The 19,795-nt window shown below is 41.8% G+C and overlaps 2 protein-coding genes across 3 annotated transcripts; one reads left to right on the top strand and one right to left on the bottom strand.

The window, feature by feature from the left end:
- The first annotated feature begins 105 nt into the window (after positions 1–105).
- Positions 106–19,545, top strand: LOC5520360. Of its 2 annotated transcripts, XM_032365296.2 has the most exons (22): positions 106–706; positions 1,625–1,875; positions 3,048–3,250; positions 4,106–4,188; positions 4,663–4,783; positions 5,866–5,940; positions 6,237–6,325; positions 6,427–6,500; positions 6,835–6,911; positions 7,188–7,271; positions 10,728–10,801; positions 11,145–11,222; positions 11,370–11,430; positions 11,510–11,594; positions 11,717–11,845; positions 13,503–13,876; positions 14,179–14,344; positions 16,213–16,304; positions 17,145–17,222; positions 17,561–17,605; positions 18,416–18,505; positions 18,969–19,545. In XM_032365296.2, the coding sequence occupies exons 2-22, from the start codon at positions 1,644–1,646 to the stop codon at positions 19,191–19,193; spliced, it is 2,535 nt and encodes an 844-aa protein (XP_032221187.2). In that variant the 5' UTR covers positions 106–706; positions 1,625–1,643; the 3' UTR covers positions 19,194–19,545. The 2 variants fall into 2 exon arrangements, with proteins under 2 accessions (XP_032221187.2, XP_001640187.3); XM_001640137.3 differs by lacking the exon at positions 17,145–17,222.
- LOC125567394 lies at positions 13,901–16,121 on the bottom strand. Its single transcript, XM_048728455.1, has one exon. The coding sequence runs from the start codon at positions 15,989–15,991 to the stop codon at positions 14,522–14,524; it is 1,470 nt and encodes a 489-aa protein (XP_048584412.1). The 5' UTR covers positions 15,992–16,121; the 3' UTR covers positions 13,901–14,521.
- Positions 19,546–19,795: the final 250 nt, after the last annotated feature.

Here is a 19,795-nt window from a genome sequence, read left to right as displayed (position 1 = left end):
TATGGTTTTATTGCCCTTGTTATTGTGTAAAGCCCAATAATATTAGGAAAAAAACAGAAGTTGTAATTTGACTTTAAATGTTTTTAAAAAATGGAAACTTGCATTTGTATAGAAAAAAGACGGCACCGGATTCGCTAAGCCTTGCATGAATAAAACGAGCTATTTCGGGATTAGATTGTGTTTTGAGTGTTAAACAGCTTAACTTAGCTTAGCATCCAATACTGGGTGTATAAAATAAGAGACTGATGCGGCTGAAAAGGTGTCTCTTAAATCAATTAATGTTTTCTATAGTACTATGATACTCGAAGAATGATGTCGGCTGACGGGTATAAGACTTATGAATAAATATACAAAAGCAGTAAAAAAATGGCATTGACCGGTAAAGATTAATTTAAGCTATCTGAATGCCTTTATTTCTGGCCTTTTAAAATTGATCTAGTAAATCATATAAGGTGTGAATGAAAATATCGTTTTGTTATTTCTTACTAAGTTTACAATGAACCATCGCCTTTGTCAATAAACAATTAGCGGTTGTCGATGGGTAACCTGCTCAAACATTGGCTCAGATTCCTACGTCGCGACTTACGGCAAGTAACAAGTTGTTCGACAGCAAACCGCGGCTTTCTCCCCACAAAGCTTCTGTAAATTTAGGCAGGATTTAGTCTTTAAGGATGTATGTAAGATTACTCCCGACACCGAGTTTAAGGTGAGTTGTGTGAAGTATAGAATTATGACAAGTTTGGATTCACTTGTTTAGTGTTCTTTCTAAATGGTTTTTGTATAATTACGTCTGTTGGTGCAACAAACTATATACGGGAAATAAAAGAGAAATGAATTTTGTGCCACTTAAAACCCTTATTAATCTATCAAAATTGATATCAGGCAAGAGTATCCTTAAGCTAAATTCACACTGATGATATTTTGATATTTTCTATTGTTTGTTTCTTCATAAGCGTTGTATCCTGCACATTACTCTAATCATTGAGATCCTTTTTAAAGATAAGTCATGATTCCTCCTCATGTCCATCTCTTTGTGCTAGATACGTAAATAAGTCTGTCCGTACGGTGCCCTACTATGTTTTACGTAGGGTTTGGGGCAAGTTATAGATGTGAAGGCCGTTAAAAGATTAACGGCTGTCGTTTAGTACATGACGCGACACCGCGTAAGTGATCTGACAGTTAACCCCTAACAAGCACGACGCCGGGGTATCACAAACTACCAAAATGACTATGGACTATGAAAAGTTACATGACGAAGATGGGATACACATTTCTCACACATGGTATCACAATAACAACACCACTACTATTGTTTTTAATTAGCTTAAAATAATAATATCTATATAGCATCAACGCAGGGAGTTTCGTTTTTAAATGGGATGCGAATTGTTAATTTAATGAATTCGAGAATCTCATAATTCTCTGGTCACAGATTGAAGAATACTCAAAAGACATTATGTTATGTATTGTCATTGATTGATGTTGCCATGGAGATAGCGTGCTCGTCCGGAGAGCGCGCCGAACTTTTCGAGCTCGGTTGTTGAAAGTAAAAGCTCAGTGTTGTGTTTAGATTAGCGCTCAGAATTGTGTCTTCAGGACCTGACACATTTTGTCCTTCTCGCAGGATAATTCCCCTGTAAAGAATGCAGTCCCCTACATTCGCACCCAGGCCGCCTCGGTCAGCTACCACGCGTGCGCACCGGGACCGAACATTTCCCAGTCAGACGGCGAGCTCGAATGACGACGATAACGTCTCTCTGAACTCAAGCTTCTCAGGGAGTCTGCGCAAAAACATGCCGCGCATATCCACGAGTGAGTTCGGCACTGTACGTGCCGCCACCATGGGCGTGGCCAGGATGAAGAACGAGCGAAAGAGTGAGTTGACAGGGACCATGTCCTGGATGGGGGCTTAAATGACCTCCTTGTGTTATACAACCTTATCTCTAGATAGTAGCCTGACAACTGGCTCTGATTCGGGGTTTATTAGGAAAACAAAACATTTCCAAATAACTCTGAAAGAGCGTCGGCTAGCAGGCTAGCAGGCTATCTAGATAGCTACATCACTGAACATATATTTTGGTAATCGGCTACTTACTCTATAAAATCAAGTGACTTTTTTGGTGGCAAAATCGTGTGCGTGTGCTCCTGCTTTTAGCGGCAAAAAAGCAACAACAAAAAGCAAATTATTCAGCGCTCGCACAATAAGCTAGAAATGCTCTGGTGCCAATGTGTGTATGCTAGTGTGCTTCTAAAGTTCACATTTATGTATACATACTCGCAAGGATAGTTTGGCTATCCGACGGAGTTTTAGACTAGCAAAGGTCGCATGCGTGATCCGCACAATTGGCATCACGCTAGCCCGGTCGCAGCTCTAGATCCCACATGGATCTAAGCTGTGGTTTAAAGCACTTCGTTCGAGTCGAAGTCGCCCTGCAGTTTATTTTGCCGATGAAGTTTAACTGAGGCAAACCGGCTATGCCATGCTGACGAGTCCTAATAAGGACGAAACAGCTGTCCATGGTTGCCGAACTGCACGGGTAATAGACTGTGCTAGCGTCCCGTCTTGGCCCGACTGGTGCCAATGTGTAGCCAATGTGTGCCAATATGCTAGTGTGCTTCTAAAGTTCACATTTATTTTCATTGGAAGACTTTATTTTTTCGTCGCTCTCTGGCATGGGGGCCGCAGCCATTTCTGTGTTTCTTTTGGCTTGACTTTGATTCACACATGATTTCTTATTAGTACAAGTCGCCTATTTGCCCAACGTGCGCTTTAGCTCTAACTCATTGGAGAGGTATATTGCATTGTTTCCCTAGGTGGTACTTCTAAAATGAAGCTCTTTGCCAAACTGAAGAAGTATTTATTCCGCGCTTACATCTTGTCTCGTAGGAAGAAAAAAAATGCGACCTTCGTTGTAAACTGGCGAGTGTGTGTTCCCTGCCTATGAGCCTATATTTGATTTGCCATTGATAGCAAATAGTCGAGTAACCGTGCCTAATCCTTGCAATATAACATTCAAATAATAAACTAATTGCTGTTATCTTCCTAGGTCGTAATAAATCCACAGCCGATTTCCTCAACAACTCGTTATCAGATAGTCTCGCGCCTTCGGGCCGAACGGGTAGAAGAACGAGTATTTACTCGCTGAGCGAGTTAGCGGGGGCGGGTGCCACCGTTAAGCGAAGGAAACGAAGTACTCTCGATCATTGGGGTCAGCGGACTGCCCCTGGAGTTACAAAGTACTTTGATAAGGTATGAAAAACAAGAAAAAGGATAAAGAAAAAGGGGGGAAAGGAATATGAGTAAGAAAACGGTTAAAAAGCATCGAGAAAAGAGGTAGGGGGAGAAAAAGAGATAGGGAGAGCGGGATGGAAGAGTGCCTTAGCCTTTATAGGCCGGGCATGTTAAGAAGGGGGAAGAGAGAATAAGGGAGAAAATAAAAAGAGTAATGAGGGAAAGAAAAGGCTTGGAAGAGTATTAAAGAGTAAAACAGCAAGCGAACAGCAGCTCTGGGAAAAGTGTGCGTTTGATGATAGATAGAGATAGCTAGGGTTTTATTCAATTGCCATGGCAGTACTACAGACTAAATTAAGGCAAAGTGTGTTTGTTGGGGCATTGGAGGTGTTGCTAGCGTACCCTTGCTGACAACAGGGGCGGGTCCAGGAGCTCCAAAGGGGGAGGGGGAAGTAAGTGCTTCAAGAAAAGGGGTTCGAATTCATTGTCCTTCAGTCCTTCAGTTTATTTCCTTATATTTCTTTTTTTATTGCAAATTTTGCAAATTATTTAAAAATGGGGGGGGGGGGGGGGCGAAGTAAGGGCTTCAAGAAAAGGGAGTCGGATTCATTGTTCTTCAGTTTATTTCCTTATATTTCTTTTTTTTTTTTTTTGCAAATTTTGCAAATTATCTAAAAATAGGGGGTGGGGGGCGCTCGACCCATCTCTAGGATCCGCCCCTCGACAACAACACAGGAAGAGTTGGCGAAGTATACCCCCATACTCGCTGCATTATTCATTACATTGCAATGCTGTTGGTTTTCCCTAAAAAAGCAGGGCTGTTATATGAGCTTTGCATTGTCTTATGAGCTCTGGGCTTTTCGTATGTTGTAGAATTTGCCACCGGTAGAGCTCTTACGGCGCTGCATTCGATTGGTGCAAATGTTTGCTTCTCTCTGTCAATACAAGTTCGAAAAGTAAGTCTCTAAACCTCTAGTCCATTCAAGGTATTAATGTAAAGCAACATTAGCCGGTGCTTTCTTAGAAATTGCCACCAGAAGAGCTCTTACTGCCTGCATCCGATTGGTCCAAATGTTTGCATCTCTCTGTCAATACAAGTTCAAAAAGTTTAAAATGTACAGCGACGTAGCCGGTGCTTTCTTAGTATATTCTTTCGACATGTCCACCACTTCTCAAGCTAGAGATGATGCAAAAATAAGCTCTTGATAATCATATGTTGCACTGTGCTCTACTGTTAGAAGTAGAAACGTAAAGGAACTTAGGGTGAGACCAAAGGCTGGGTGCTCTCACCATATTAGCACAAAAATGTCCTTTTTTAGTACTCTTCCTTTGTAACGCTCTTATCTTTTACGCATTCACATATACTTGCCTTAAGAGCACGCGTCTAAGTGTTTTTACCCTGAATCTTTGCCGTTCGCTAACTGGTGTAGGGAGACGGAAGAATCGGACGTCGCACACACGGTCTTCACTCAGTACATCAACGACGACGAAGACAAACCCATGGACGGTGGACTCGCATTCGATGCATCTTTCTACAAGGCTAACCGTAAGGTGAGATCCTAACCTTAACCCGTGCACAGTGCAAACATGTATTGATGCATCTTTTTACAACAAGGCTAACTGCAATTTGAGAAACCCTATATCACAAAACTACATCAAAGGCACACTACTAATTCACGATGACGTGAACTGCGATGTTAGCAGTGGCGGATCTAGGATTTAGAAAAGGGGGGGGTGACCTTTCTGACAGTTTGTCGCGATTTTCTTTTCCAGATTTAAAGGAATATATATTTAATGTTACAAATTCTTCTACATGGCATAGGCTCATGTGCCTATGCCCGCGGCAGTTGGTCAAGTCAACCTCATTTTTAGCCGGGGATTCTTGTACTGATGCTGCCAAAGCTTTGCCAGTGGGGCATGTTGATGAGTTCCTCGAAGCTTCAGTTTTCTTGTCCACTCTACTCACTATGTGCGAGCATGAATTTGCTGGTTGCGCTCCGTCTAGCGTGTGGTAATATCTACTAGGGCATATGTTTTTATAGGAAGTTTGCAAGTCTGACACCAAAAGAATACATTTTAAAGAATGCTAAATACATATTTAAATCGATGTACAGCGATATCCGTCCCCTCCTGCTATAAAATTCTAACGCTTTTGCTATCCCTTAAGGGGGTCCCACGGGTAACACAGGGATTTTAGAGCTTAGGGTCAGAAATTGCTTCGACCACACCCAATGTGCTATCTATAAGGATTAAAACATGTTTTTGAAAAGTTCTATCATCCCTTAAGGGGTTTACGGCTTTTCTGTTCCGCATGAACATTCTGATTAATAGGGCCTGGCTTTCTGTAGCGAACATTCTCTGGTTTTCGTCCAGAGAATAGCGTCGCGATAACATTGAATTCGGCCGTAACAATTTGCGACGATTTATTTTATTTTTTTTCAAAATGCTTTTCTTTTCGCCCAACAAGGGGGGGGGGGGAGGGGGGTGACATGTCACTCCCGTCACCACCCCTGGATCCGCCACTAGTACGATATCTTATATCGATCATTTATGTGAAATATCTTAACAAATCTATAACGATTCCTTGTCTACTTTGGAATGTTATCATTTCTTTCTTTTGTTCTCTCCAAAAGATGCGGGTTTCCGCCGAGGTGAAGAATATCTTGCAATCTCCCCAAGAACAGCGCACAGAACAGCAGTGCGCCAAAGTGAGTTACCACATGTTCTAAAAGTACCTCCTTCCATTCAGATCCTATCCAGTTTGACTAGTAGCGCATTATATGCGCATCGTTTTCCCGTCACTTGTTTGATGCGTCGCCAGGATTTGTATTGTGGTTCACACCCAGGGATTGTGTTACACCCCTAGGTTTTGTGGTACACGCCTAGCTATTGTATGGTACAAGCCTAAGAAACTACTCGCCGAGGGATGGAGGTTGTTCGAAACCCTTTGAGCGATACAGGCTAGGGAAGGCTTGTAATCTTTATGTAACGTTTTTAACTTTAGGTTTTGTTTTCGCTGCGTTCGATTCGAGCGTTTGCCGAGTATCCGCAGAGAATCCAACACAAGCTTATTAACGTGGGATGGTATGAATCGTAAGTATGTCCCTCTCTTTGATAACGAAGCCTTGTCGATGGGTTACCTATGCATCTATGTGTGATATATGCTACACTTTGACAAGCCTTTTACCCATCAGGCACTCGTCTAAGCGAGCAATCTTGAGACAGGGTCAAATTCCACAGGCTTTCTACTTCGTCCTCTCAGGCTCAGGTAAAAAAAGGTTTATTTATCAGCGAGAGTTTTAAAACACCCCTTCATCCTGAGTTTCAAACATGTTTATATATTCTATTAATATTATTGTTTATATGACATATATTGTAATATTTGATATATGAATGCTACAAGATGTTATTAACTTTATAGAAAAAAGGAAATACAAAAATATGTTAATAACGTACCAAGAATTGTCGTATATACTGCGCATCATTGTATTTGTTTGTTAGGTGCTGTATTATCCATAGTCGGGTACCCGGGTTATGTTTTGCGTGTCTAACATGTAGCGCATAATTATGTTTGCTATATCCTGATTTCCCGCCTTTCCTAGCCGTCGTGACGGTCTTGGGCGAGCATGACGCTTTCGCGCGCACGGTTCACTTCTTACGAAGAGGAGACAGTTTTGGGGTGAGTTGAGCTGATTCATTTGGAAAATAAGAAGAAACTTAGACATTTTTTTGTATGTTAGTTGTTTATATTCTAAAATTTTGAATGTTCCAGAGAATTGCTGATAATTGCTAAAATAACACAACTCGTCCCTTTTATATACCATTTCATTCCAGCTCACAATACTTACAGAGTTTATTGATAGTCCCTTTTACAGTAGTTGAATAGCCTGACACCCTGTATACACGCGGTTTTGGTATTATACCCGCGTAACGTCTTAATATTCGCTGATTGCAGGAACTAGCGATTCTTCACGACACCCAACGACAGTCGACTGTCATTTCCAGAGAACCGATTGAGCTGCTGGTGATCTCTCGTGAGGTATGGCGCCACCTTGTACTGAACACCTTGACACTTAACAGCTCAAACTGGGGATTTTTTTCCGGGTTCCTGCCTTGATTCGAATTTGTGTCACAAGTGAGTTGAAGTGATCCTCCCGTGTTTCCAGTATTCTCGGATAAGGACACTAAACCGGAGGTCCCGTTTCTTCAAGCTGCACTACATTAACCTGAACCGAAGGGACGTAAAAGAACCACTGGGGACGCAATAAACCCTCTGGTAGTGACCACCCCCAGTGACAGTGCTTACTAACCGAGGGCCATACGTTAGAAAACTGTATATTCGGTTAAATATGCTACGCTCGATAAACAAAGATTACAAAGACATAACAAAGATTACAAAGACACGTTCGCTTCGATCTCATACAGTCTGCAACGGAATAATAGACTCATAAGCACTCAAAATCATCATCCGAACTAAGCGCTTTTGCCGTGTCTAATTATCAGTCGTGCTGCACGGCAAAAGCGCGACATCGATTCAAACATCGAGCTTTTGTTTTGCCGAATCAAATGCCACATTTGTTTTGATTTTTGCAACAGAACCTCCACATCAATTCAACTGTTTGGTACGACGTAGGAAACGACACACATGTTTTTTTCCCTGGAATAAGCACCAAATTAGTGTTTGGGGTAAAACCAACAAGCGCCACGCTCTGATCCAAGGAAAATAATTCAAATAAGGAACACGTGAGCATCCTCCCCTAACTCTTAGATCGATGGTTATTGTTTGGTTTGTTCCGATGACCCCCAGCGTCAGCCTCGTTGCTGCACACCCCGCAGCGCAGGGCTTCTTTGGTCATTGCTCTGAAATAAACACGGATTGATTGTGTAAGAGACACTTTTTCTACTCGAATTTTATTAACCTGTAAAGGGAAAAGATCTCTCCACACTTGATGAGAACTTTCTTCCATGTTGTTTTGCAAACCTTAGTTCGGGCGGTGTTCTTTTTCGAAGCCACTGTTTTGGTGAAGCGATTGACAGCAAGACTCAATACTTCACCGAGTCGGTTCTTGGAAGACGCGTACAGACGATACCCGATTTTTGCCAATTCGACCTGAACGCTCTTATATAAAGATGGCCTAGAATAATCTGTCAGCTTCCATAAAACCTCTCCGTTGATTTCAAGGCAGTAGTCTCCGTCTTCTTTTGGCTCGTGTATTATTAACAAGTCAGGTCTTCTGCGGAGTGGAGAGCGTTCTGGTGAGAGCTGCCTCTTGACTTTTGAGGGGGGGGGGGGGGTGATTTTATGTCTGCAAGAATTTTTTTTCGCCCATCGGATGTGCAGGATTTTTTTTCCCCATGTACTGCTATGCAGGATATTTTTTTTTCTTGGAGCCAAGTCTTTTTGCAGCATTTTTTTCCAATCGGCATTTTTTTTTTTCTCGTCCGATATAGAACTCCATACGTTGCGTTTCATTCTTTTTGACCTTCGAATAGATTGAAATTATAATTCAATAAACTCACTAGGGATTATACATGGTAAAAGACCTTCGTGTCATAGCCAAACGAGTCTTCGCTATCAAGCTCTTACCTTGCATAGCAAAAAAAGAGAAGCTTCTTTGAAACATTTGTTAGAATGTTTTTTAAGGTTCTGTTGAAATATTCCACAAAACAAGGACATCTTTAAAGGGCAAGCATTTATATAGATCCCATCTCCTGAATTTTAATCGATGGTTGGTATCTCTGCCTATATGTGAACACAAAGAGGAAACAACCATCTTAGTTGTTTCCTCATTCACATTATATTTTATTTTGGAGCCCATCAAATTAATTATGAAAGATTTATCTATTTTATCTATTTATATACAATATGTTACAGTTTATATATTGATCTATTAAACCTTTTTATTTATTTATTTATTTATTTATTTATTTATTTATTTATTTATTTATTTATTTATTTATTTATTTATTTATTTATTTATTTATTTATTTATTTATTTATTTATTTATTTATTTATTTATTTATTTATTTATTTATTTATTTATTTATTTATTTATTTATTTATTTATTTATTTATTTATTTATTTATTTATTTATTTATTTGTTGTTTTATTAAGCCTTAATAAAACAACAGATAAATAAAAGGTATTTCAAAATAAAATAAAAGTTTCTGAGTTTTGTTGTACAAGTAAACTTTTTGGTAATTTTTTTTTTCTAAAATGATTGCAAAGGGCATTATAGCAATCATCATTGAAAAATCTTCAGCATGAAAACTTTTGTTTTATTTCAGAATGTAATTTCTAAAATAAAACCATTGGGAACTAGTTTTATCTGATAGGAGGAGACCACGCAACTTATAAGTTTCAACATAGGGTGTGATAGTGACGAGTCTCAACCAATCGAAACTTTCAAGAATATGGTGGAGAGAAATACAAAATACACATATCAAAATATAGAGGAAAACGTTTTATCAAAGTTATCACAGAATTTGATTTTATTTCATAGAGTTCATCTTTTCATACAATGGCTTTGCAACATTTTTTTCTTAAACTTGGGCATGAATTTTTTTCTGGTCATTTGCTTTGCATGCAAATTTTTTTTCTTTGAAATGTAGCTTGCAGGATATTTTTTTTCAAAATCACCAACCCTCATCCCCTCAAAAGTCATTATGGTGATAAATTGTTATCGCGAGCGGGGTATTTGAATAAGAAATAGATACCGGACGCGGGCTATTTAAATAATAAAAATATCACTTAGTCTTTAGCGCCGAGAAAAACATGATTATTATGTACCTTATCGCCAAATTGGTGTGAATTTTTGTCAACGAAGATTTTTTTGAAGCAGCGTACAAATAATGAAGTCTTTTTCACGCGTCGGGTCTCTTGGGAGCGTGCAGTCGTTTAGAGAAACTACAATGTTTGGCAATGTTTGAAAAGCACAAGATTAAATATATTTTTTTGCGCATTCGGCAGTCACAAAAATGCTAGTAGCAATCTTTGAAACACATCTACAGTGCCTACCGAGTTTTCAGTGCTGTAAACTTTGTGATTTGAAAACGGACTCTCTAAAGCCCGCTCTGACTCCAGGGCTCTGTAATTCCTATAAACTAAAAAAATAAAGTGAAGTACTGAAGTTGACATTTTTGCGCAAAGTAATTTTCCCGAGCATATTCATTTTTGTTTAATTGAATGTCTGTCAAAGCATTTTTTCTCTCGCAAATATGGCGTCAAGTTGTCAGCGGTTAGCATTGACGTTTCAAGGATTTACAACTTATTTCCTGGGAGTAGTTGTTGAGTTTTTGCTTTTTCTCCTGAAAATACCCCCCTGTCAAGTCTTGGCTTTGTTGGCTCACAAATATATGGGCAGCTTACTTGCTTTTGAATGCCTTGTGGATGACCTATTAACTTATTCCATATTTCAAAAGGACAATCAATGGTGTATATTTTGCTTACTTCCTTAAAAGACTTGATATAGTGCCGTTATTTTTCCCCATAGGATTTTATCGACATCTTTATGCTTGCTGGCGGCATCAAGAACATCACTGATCCTGACCATCAAATTTTTCTCCGGTAAGATTTCCTGCTAACGTCTTTTCGATAGGACGGTTTATATCACGGCACGCAAGAGACTTTACTGCTTGTTACAACCAAATAGAAAGACTACAGACAAGCGGTAGAAAAACTAGGCAGGTTTGCAAAAGCGTCCGTGGTAGAACGATATATCAAAACACAGATTTGAGGTTTCGCAAAACGCAAGCGTAACATCGGTCAAACATAAGCGCAAGCACAAGAAAATCAAGCAGTTGCGTTCTCTTACGCTTACCAGCCAGTGAGAATTGTAAAATTATGTATTTATGCGCCTGCGTCCTAGCATGGAAACGACCCTTTACTCGTCTTACTCTTCCTTCACCAGAAGCCTCGAGTTCCTCAAAGGCTGGCCAATTGAACTGCTAGCGACCAACCCGAAAAAGTGTCTCTTCCATTTCTTTAGGTAAGGCATTATTTATTACTATGTTTGTTGTTAGCGTAAATAAACCTGGTAATATCATTTTTTTTTGTTTAATGTGGGAATCATTCCCAAATAGGGCTAGTGTAGCTTAAAGCTCATCCATTCATGGTTATTTGTGTTTTATTTCAGGAGCGGGTCTGTGCTTGTGAAAGACAGTAATCATACGGACTGGATCTACATCATTAAATGGGTTAGATCCCCGTGACTAAACAAGAATTGAGTATTATGGGTGATATCCTCGCGCTTAAGATCATTCTCTTGTGATATAGGGAAGCTGCCAAGTATTGAAAAAACTGAAAGAGGTGAAAAGTCGGTTGACAGAGCACAAAGATCGAGTTGTGGGATTCGACAACGGTATGAGTCTAACCAGCAGGCTAAGACAAATGATACGTGCAAAAAATGGATCTAAGAAGTTATAGCCCAAGACCACAATTAACATCGTTCTAGCACTACATAACTTCCTGTTCTCGTCACAGTTCGCAGCCTCGTTCCCAAAGCGGACTCCCGCGCGAGACTGGATCGAGTCAAGGCCAAGTTGTCGATCGTGACGAAGTTGATGCCAAAACTGAACCTGCGCCCGCTGACCGAGAACGTAAACGAAGAAGGTGAGTATTGAGTGGCTTAACGCCCCACACATATGAATAGGAACAATCAAACACAAAGTGGCTTAACGCCCCACACATGGTAAGGAACGATCACACACGGAGTGGCTTAACGCCCCACACACATGGTAAGGAACGAACACACAGAGAGTGGCTTATCACCCTACACATATTATAAGGAACGATCACACACAGAGTGGTTTAACGCCCCACACATATGGTAAGGGACGAACACACAGAGAGTGGCTTATTACCCTACACATATGGTAAGGAACGATCGCACACAGAGTGGCTTATCACCCCACACATATGGTAAGGAACGATCACACACCGGGTGTACTTAACGCCCCACACATATTGTAAGGGACGAACACACAGAGAGTGGCTTATCACACTACACATATGGTAAGGAACGATCACACACCGGGGGTGCTTAACGCCCCACACACATGGTAAGGAACGATCACGCACAGAGTGGCTTATTACCCTACACATATGGTAAGGAACGATCACACACCGGTGGTGCTTAACGCCCCACACATATTGTAAGGAACGAACACACAGAGAGTGGCTTATCACCCCACACATATGGTAAGGAACGATCACACACAGAGTGGCTTATCACCCCACACATATGGTAAGGAACGATCACACACCGGGGGTGCTTAACGCCCCACACATATGGTAAGGAACGATCACACACAGAGTGGCTTATCACCCCACACATATGGTAAGGAACGATCACATACCGGGGGTGCTTAACGCCCCACACACATGGTAAGGAACGATTACGCACAGAGTGGCTTATCACCCCACACATATGGTAAGGAACGATCACAGACCGGGGGTTCTTAACGCCCCACACATATGGTGAGGAACGATCACACACAGAGTGGCTTATCACCCCACACATATGGTAAGGAACGAACACACAGAGAGTGGCTTATAACCCCACACATATGGTAAGGAACGATCACGCGCAGAGTGGCTTATCGCCCCACACATACGGTAAGGAACGATAACACACAGGGTGGCTTATCACCCCACACAAATGGTAAGGAACGATCACGCACAGAGTGGCATATCACCCCACACATATGGTAAGGAACGAACACACAGAGAGTGGCTTATCACCCCACACATATGGTAAGGAACGATCACGCACAGAGTGGGTTATCACCCCACACATATGGTAAGGAACGATCACACACAGGGTGGCTTATCACCCCACACATATGGTAAGGAACGATCACGCACAGAGTGGCTTATCACCCCACACATATGGTAAGGAACGATCACACACCGGTGGTGCTAAACGCCCCACACATATGGTGAGGAACGATCACACACAGAGTGGCTTATCATCCCACACACACGGTAAGGAACGATCACACACAGAGTGCCTTAACGCCCCATACACATCGAAAAAACGATCACACGCAGGGTGGCTTAACGCCTTACACATATGACAAGAAACTATCACACACTAGCACAAGCAGCCGTCCTTTTAACCCAGTCCAATCACCGTCCACGTGACCCTCGGTGTAGCGGCTGCCTAACCAGAAACGAATTATAACGACATCGCGCGTCTCATTTGAGAGCGTCCTTTCTATTATGTGTAGTTTTACGTTTCCTTTCTGATATGTGTTATGCTCAATAGAAACTGATGCGAATAATAATAATCGAGATGAAGGTGTGGCTATCGAGCAGGTCGCGGCAGCACAGGGAATCCTCGCGACCTACAGACGACAGTCCATGTCAGACGACGACTCCACCAGCTTGCCCGGTACTGAGAGCAGCAGCTCGTCGCCGAGGCCCGTGCGGAGGGTGTCGTCCCATGAAGGGCCTCGCAGAGTCTCGGTGCCGGCAGAGGGTGGGGGGCCGGAAGGGGGGAGCAAAGCACTGGGCGTGACAGGAGGGGGATCAGGTTCAAGAAGGCAGTCGCTGAAAAGGAGTGTAGCGTTCCAGACAGATGAAGAAAGAGAGTCTCCTGATGTTATACCATTAACGACAAGGAACCGACGGCAACGAAAGGTCAGTCTTCTAGTCTTCTGGAAATATCTTCATGGAGTTTTTATTATTTATACGGGTGCGTTATATTGCCAAAACAAGTAAAACAATTAACTCCAACGATTACACCTCTTAGAACTCTCAATGCTAAACAGAGCAAAACTCAATTCATCTAGATCTCTCCGAGGGAATGTTTTCTTCAGAAATATATGTACTACATAGTCACAAAGAGGAAGATATTTCACAACGCTCTACCTCAAGGAACTCTGGGTAACTTAGAATACATACGTTGGATTTACACAGTATTGTTTTCTGTTTGTCAACAGCTAGCGAGCCCCAATGCACCTTTGCCCTCTCTGGCACCGGTCAAGTCACCTGACGTGTCACGTGGTAGCTCTGCCAGATCACGTGATAGCAGAAGCCCCTCCCCCGGACCGGCATCTGAGTTTATGAGACGTGTCCGCTCCAAATCGATTAGGAACAGCCCGCAAGGTAATTCATGACTGCAAATAGCATCACATTACATCTCTCAAAAATCAAATGGTAGTTAAAAACTCGAGTCACGCAAGGAACAGTCAGTTTGAATCACTAAAATGCGCGATAGCAAACGCAAGAAATACATGGTTTCTAGGGTTTCCAAAGATGTTTTCGAAGGGAGGTAAAACGTCCTTACATAACCCCGTACTTGCTAAAGTCTGGTGGCCCAATGGTAACGCCACTGACAACAAAGAAGCCCTTGCGCACGGTCTGCACGTGGAGTGTGTGGTTACCAGGCCTTACGCGTCCTGACACCGTGTATAGTAGAGTCCCAAACTCGTGTGCGTTAGTGATGTCACGTGCGCTTTCTACGTCATCGTCCAGCCACACCAGTGCCCTACCACCATTACCCCAATTCCTTATAATTATAATAACCGACCTGGAGCGATCCTGACAAGCCGTGCATTTCCACGGTTTCACGGTGATACTGAAGCTGATATATGCTTTGTCCCCCCACCCTCCCCACCCTGCGTGTTTATCTGTGCGTTCCCTCCCGTTGCATAAAAGCGGTAGCTTGTTTAGCAATTTGTGGAATTTGAAAGCGTTGGAGTTCTGGACTGTCATCAAAAGACTAGGACGCTGCATGTCAACGCAACCGTTTGGGGTTGGGCCGAGCCAGCACTGTGGATTGTGAAGTATTTCCGTGGGCTTAATGGGGTACAATGGAGGTGGTATTGCTGTACTTGGAAAAGTGTCGGGTTTCCGTGGTGGGTGTTCAAGCCGGCTAAGGAACACACTCCGTACTGTATTTATCATCATCAGCCCTGTCTGCGCGTGCGCAATGACGCCAACATGCGCCCCATCCGAAGCGACTACCCCTGGTATCGCAACAAGGTCTTTGCGGACTTCGTAATCTCCTCGCTTATTAGGTCGGCACAAAATCGGCTTGAGACTGAAAGACGTTATCCCATAATGCATTGCGACGCTGTTAGCTCCAAAGTCTTCGAGGTTCTTGCAGTGGAAGTTTCTTAATTTGCCAAGGCTCGGGACGAAGTTCACTAATGCAGCCAATGGCGTTGGGTTCAGGGAGAGTACTCTGCGAATTAGGACCTCTAGCGGTCTCGATGGTTGCTTCCTTGATCTTCTATAATTCACGGCTTGTTCTATCAGCACAATGTCTATAGCCTTACCCTCCGGTAAAAACGTCTCAAAGCAAAATGCACAGAAATAACTTCCAACGCCACTAATACCAAGATTATACACATTGATTTGAGAACCTGATAGCGGGGTAATGGCTCTTTTCCACCATTTTGCAAAAACATTCATGTAAAGGCCCTCCATACTGTTTTCGTCTCTTCCTAGTACTCCACCAGCTGTGTTGGACCCCCCGATTGCTACCATTGTGATTTCTTTGCCATTTAAGACTTTGTGGAGCAACCTGTTAAACCTTGATCTACTCGGTAGCATGATACCTCTCGCCACCAAGGTCTCCTCCATCAACCACACCCGGTCCCGGAATTTGTTATCTAATTTAAGCAGTTCTATTGGTGGTATGTTTAGAGTCTTTTCGAATTCCTTCAGTTTAATGAAATCGAGCGTAAAACCCATTGTGACCACGACATATGGTATCGCCCAAAGAGCCATACGTGAATAATTCCGCATTCTATATGATCTAATAAATTTCTAAAGAGCTGATGTTTCTTAATAATTGGGATGTTCACGTTTTTCCTAAATTGATTCTGTTTTAGCAAAGTCGGTTTGCCTTAATGAATTTCTTCAATGAATAGTGACACTAGTTGCTCATAAAGCTTGACTAGCAGGTGTGTAAGGACGTCATGGTGGTCGTGTCACGGTAATAACTTCACGGTTTATTGTATATGCAGTACTTAAAGCAAAGACGCAAGAAGAAGAAGAAGAAGAATCAAGTTTACCGCAGCAGAAAATATCGGTGATTGACGAGGGGGCACAGAAACAGGTGAATTAGATTAGATTTTGGAATTATCAGTGATATAATCATCGTAATATACGCGGACCTACAAAGATGCTACGTGAATGGCATTGAAAATAAAGATGTGATCATTTTCTTCTCAAATATATCGGCATGATGCAAAGCTAGCTCATATGTTCCCAAATATATGCAGAGCACTTTTGTCTAATCTGAAACCAATATGAGAGGCCTCTACGACTTCAGAATGACCGCCTCTCAGTGACAGACAGGTGATGACTGACAAATGATGACTGACTGAAGTGGATTAACACGTAACGGTTGACGAGCGATGACTGAGGTGATGACTGACAAGTGATGACTGACGGTTGATGACTGACAAGTGATAGCTAACGGGTGATGATTGACAAGTGATGGCTGACGGCTAATGACTGACAAGTAATAACTAACGGGTGGTAACAGACAGGTGTTAAATAACGAGTGATGACTGACAAGTGATGACTGACGGGTGATGACTGACAAGTAACGAATGACGAGTGATGACTGACAAGTGATGACAGACAAGTGATAACTAACGGGTGATGACTGACAAATGATGGCTGACGGGTGATGACTGACAAGTGATGACAGACAAGTGATAACTAACGGGTGATGGCTGACGGGTGATGACTGACGGGTGATGACTGACGGGTGATGACTGACAAGTAACGACTGACGAGTGATGACCGACAAGTGATAACTGCCGGCTGATGACTGACAGGTGATAACTAGCGGGTGATGACCGAGACGTGATGACTAACGGATGATGACTGACAACTGTGTAGAGTGATTTATGAGTAATGTGTAATTGATTTTTGTGTTGTGAATCAGGGTGAAGTCAGAGTCACTGCAGCTGATCGATATCCAATGTTTGTTCAAGTGTCTCTCCTCTCAAAAGGAGATTCATTTGTAAGTGTGATCTCACAATACGTAGCTATCCTCAATGGAGTGATGGGCTTGATAATCGCTGATTCTCTTTCTGCATGTGAGAAAAGATAGTCGAGGCGGGATGAAGGACACAAGACCGTTAATGTATCTAAGATACGTCTAGTGATAACACAGTGCTAAGGGTTGGGGGAGAAGGGGTCTGATATGATTTTTTTAAACTAATTTGAAACAGATTTTAAAATTTGGTTGAGTATTCATCGGATGACTACGTAGGCCACTGGGCGCCTTTTATGGTAGCAAAGCGTTTAATGTAATTGTCATTGTATTGGTCTGTTGGTGACTGCTTATTGTTCGTACAGGGTGTGCAGTCCATGCTGTTCGACGACCAACCAAGTCTTAGTCTGGTGAGTCATGCATAGAGCGCACTAGCAATAACCAGTCAAGCGGCATAAGGGGGGGGGGGGGTACCATGTCTTAGTCTGGTGAGTCATCTATAGAGCGCACTAGCAATAACCGGTCAAGCGGCATAAGGGGGGGGGACGACGGCCAACCAAGTCCTTTGCGCACTGTTATGTTCATATGTTTAAGTGTTAATGACTTGACATAAAGACATAAGCCCGACATAATGACATGGACATAACGACATAAGAGAAAAAAACATGTTTTTTTTTCTTTTATGTCATTATGTCCATGTCGTTATGTCAGAGGTAAAAGCGTTCGCGCGCCTATACCATGTCGTTATGTGACTAGTGTGCACCAGGCAAAATCGGTCAAGCGGCATAAGGGGAGGTCAAACATTGAACAATAGCACGAGCTAACAACACCTGACATCAAGTTTTAGATGTTAAAAAAGATAAGCATAAGGGAGGGAAGGGAATAAACCTTAGAGCACTCTGACAATAACTGACATCAGAGGGGGAGAGTTTAAGCAAAATAAGCATGAGGGAGGGGGGATATTAAACCTTAGAGTGCTCTGACAAAAACTGATATTAGATGGATAAAAGTGAAGAAACATTAGCATGAGGGAGAGGGGCAAACATTGATCTATAGAGCGCTAAACAATGACTGACCAAAAGTCAAGCAACTTATAAATAAGGGGGTGTGTGGATATTTAGACATACACCATTTGGAGACTCTCGTGACTAATAAATAACAGTAGCACAATGTTTCATGCAAAGAATGTTTTTATTCTAAAATAATGTATTGAATCCCAGGTCAGTAATGGCGCCGAGTGTATCATGATCTCCAAGAAGTTCTACTTGTCACACTGCACGGATGCCATGAGAAGGAGGCTATTGACAACGGTAAGTCACGGGGTCAGCTCAGTGTTATAAACAGATGTATCAAACTTAATTCGAGCTCTTGTGTTCAATTGAGTGTCGAGTGAAGGGTAAAATACAGGTACAAGTGACCTAAGAAAGACCTTTTACTTCGATGGCGAAACCATCGCTAGCACCTGGTGGGTCATTAGGCACATAGCCAATGGGTGACTATGACATCACAGGCTTTTCTGAGTGACAAATTCTCTATTCTCTCTAGCTGGCGTAACGCTAGAAAGCAACGTAAAAAGGTTTGAATTGAAAATAGTAATGAAAAAAAAAACGCTTTGGCTGATTCGGAAGCGCTGGATGAATTCTTTTTGTATTTTTGTTAATTTTTCCGCCAAAAACTGGAGCTAATTTCACTAAGTTCTTAGTGCCGTCTTAGTGCCAAGTCGCCATTACCGATTTTTCTCTAATAAAGTGTTAAAATTCTGTATTTCTTCAGGAAACGCCCTATCCAAACGATGACGCACTTCAGCGCAGCTTACAGGATAAGGTGAACTGGGACGCATACAAAAAGAAGACAATGAAGAGTGTTGTGAACAGTATGCCATACATGAAGAGACGCTCGGAGGACTTGCAAGTTCATCGCAAGTACAAAGGCAAAGACATGGAGCTCAGTCAAGAACTAAGAGACATGCTGAAAAAACTGCAAGATGCTTCTTGCTAAAACTTCACACTAAAAAATATCAAGAGAACTCAAAACCATGCTGAAAAAAAAATATGCTTGATGTTAGAACTGCAAGACAATGCTGAAAAATAATCGGAAACCCAAAGACATGCTGAAAAACCAAAAGGAAGAGCACTAGGATTAACTTTGTAGAATGGACGACGGCTGAATGTCGATAGCAACGGTCGCCATTGCAATGTAGCATGGGCCCTTTAGATCTTAATTTCATTTACGATATATTTCTCGGTAAAAGGTACTTTCGTGTAAATAGTTTTATATTGATTAACTACTGTACATAATAAGAAAAATATAGAAATTAAGTAATTAATACAATAAAAGATGAATTTAAAAATATATCCAAAAAATTATTTAAATACATTGAAATATCACTAATAAGGTTCCGGCTGAATCTGAAAATAATAAAGTAATATAATAATAATGGTATTGTCCAAGTCTGCTATATGATTTACAGAGCCAAAAGTGTATTAAAACACAATTATTTCCCGTTTAGACGGCATACGGGAGATTCCTCCGAGTCAAAACATTTATGGGCTCGGACGCCCTCTTTTTTTTTAAATTCCACGGATTGATCTATAGACTTA

This window comes from Nematostella vectensis, chromosome 1, assembly GCF_932526225.1.
Source record: "Nematostella vectensis chromosome 1, jaNemVect1.1, whole genome shotgun sequence".
In the NCBI taxonomy this organism is placed as follows: domain Eukaryota; kingdom Metazoa; phylum Cnidaria; class Anthozoa; order Actiniaria; family Edwardsiidae; genus Nematostella; species Nematostella vectensis.
This window is presented reverse-complemented; position numbering and strand designations above follow the sequence as displayed.

What these genes read in the sequence shown, in the direction of transcription:
- LOC5520360 (XM_032365296.2), top strand. Translation starts at nt 1,644, where the DNA reads ATGCAGTCCCCTACATTCGCACCCAGGCCGCCTCGGTCAGCTACCACG. An exon ending in GAAGAGGAGACAGTTTTGGG is followed by an intron (nt 6,912 to 7,187) that starts GTGAGTTGAGCT and finishes CGCTGATTGCAG; the next exon opens with GAACTAGCGATTCTTCACGA. An exon ending in ACCAACCAAGTCTTAGTCTG is followed by an intron (nt 17,606 to 18,415) that starts GTGAGTCATGCA and finishes ATTGAATCCCAG; the next exon opens with GTCAGTAATGGCGCCGAGTG.
- LOC125567394 (XM_048728455.1), bottom strand. Translation starts at nt 15,991, where the DNA reads ATGCGGAATTATTCACGTATGGCTCTTTGGGCGATACCATATGTCGTG.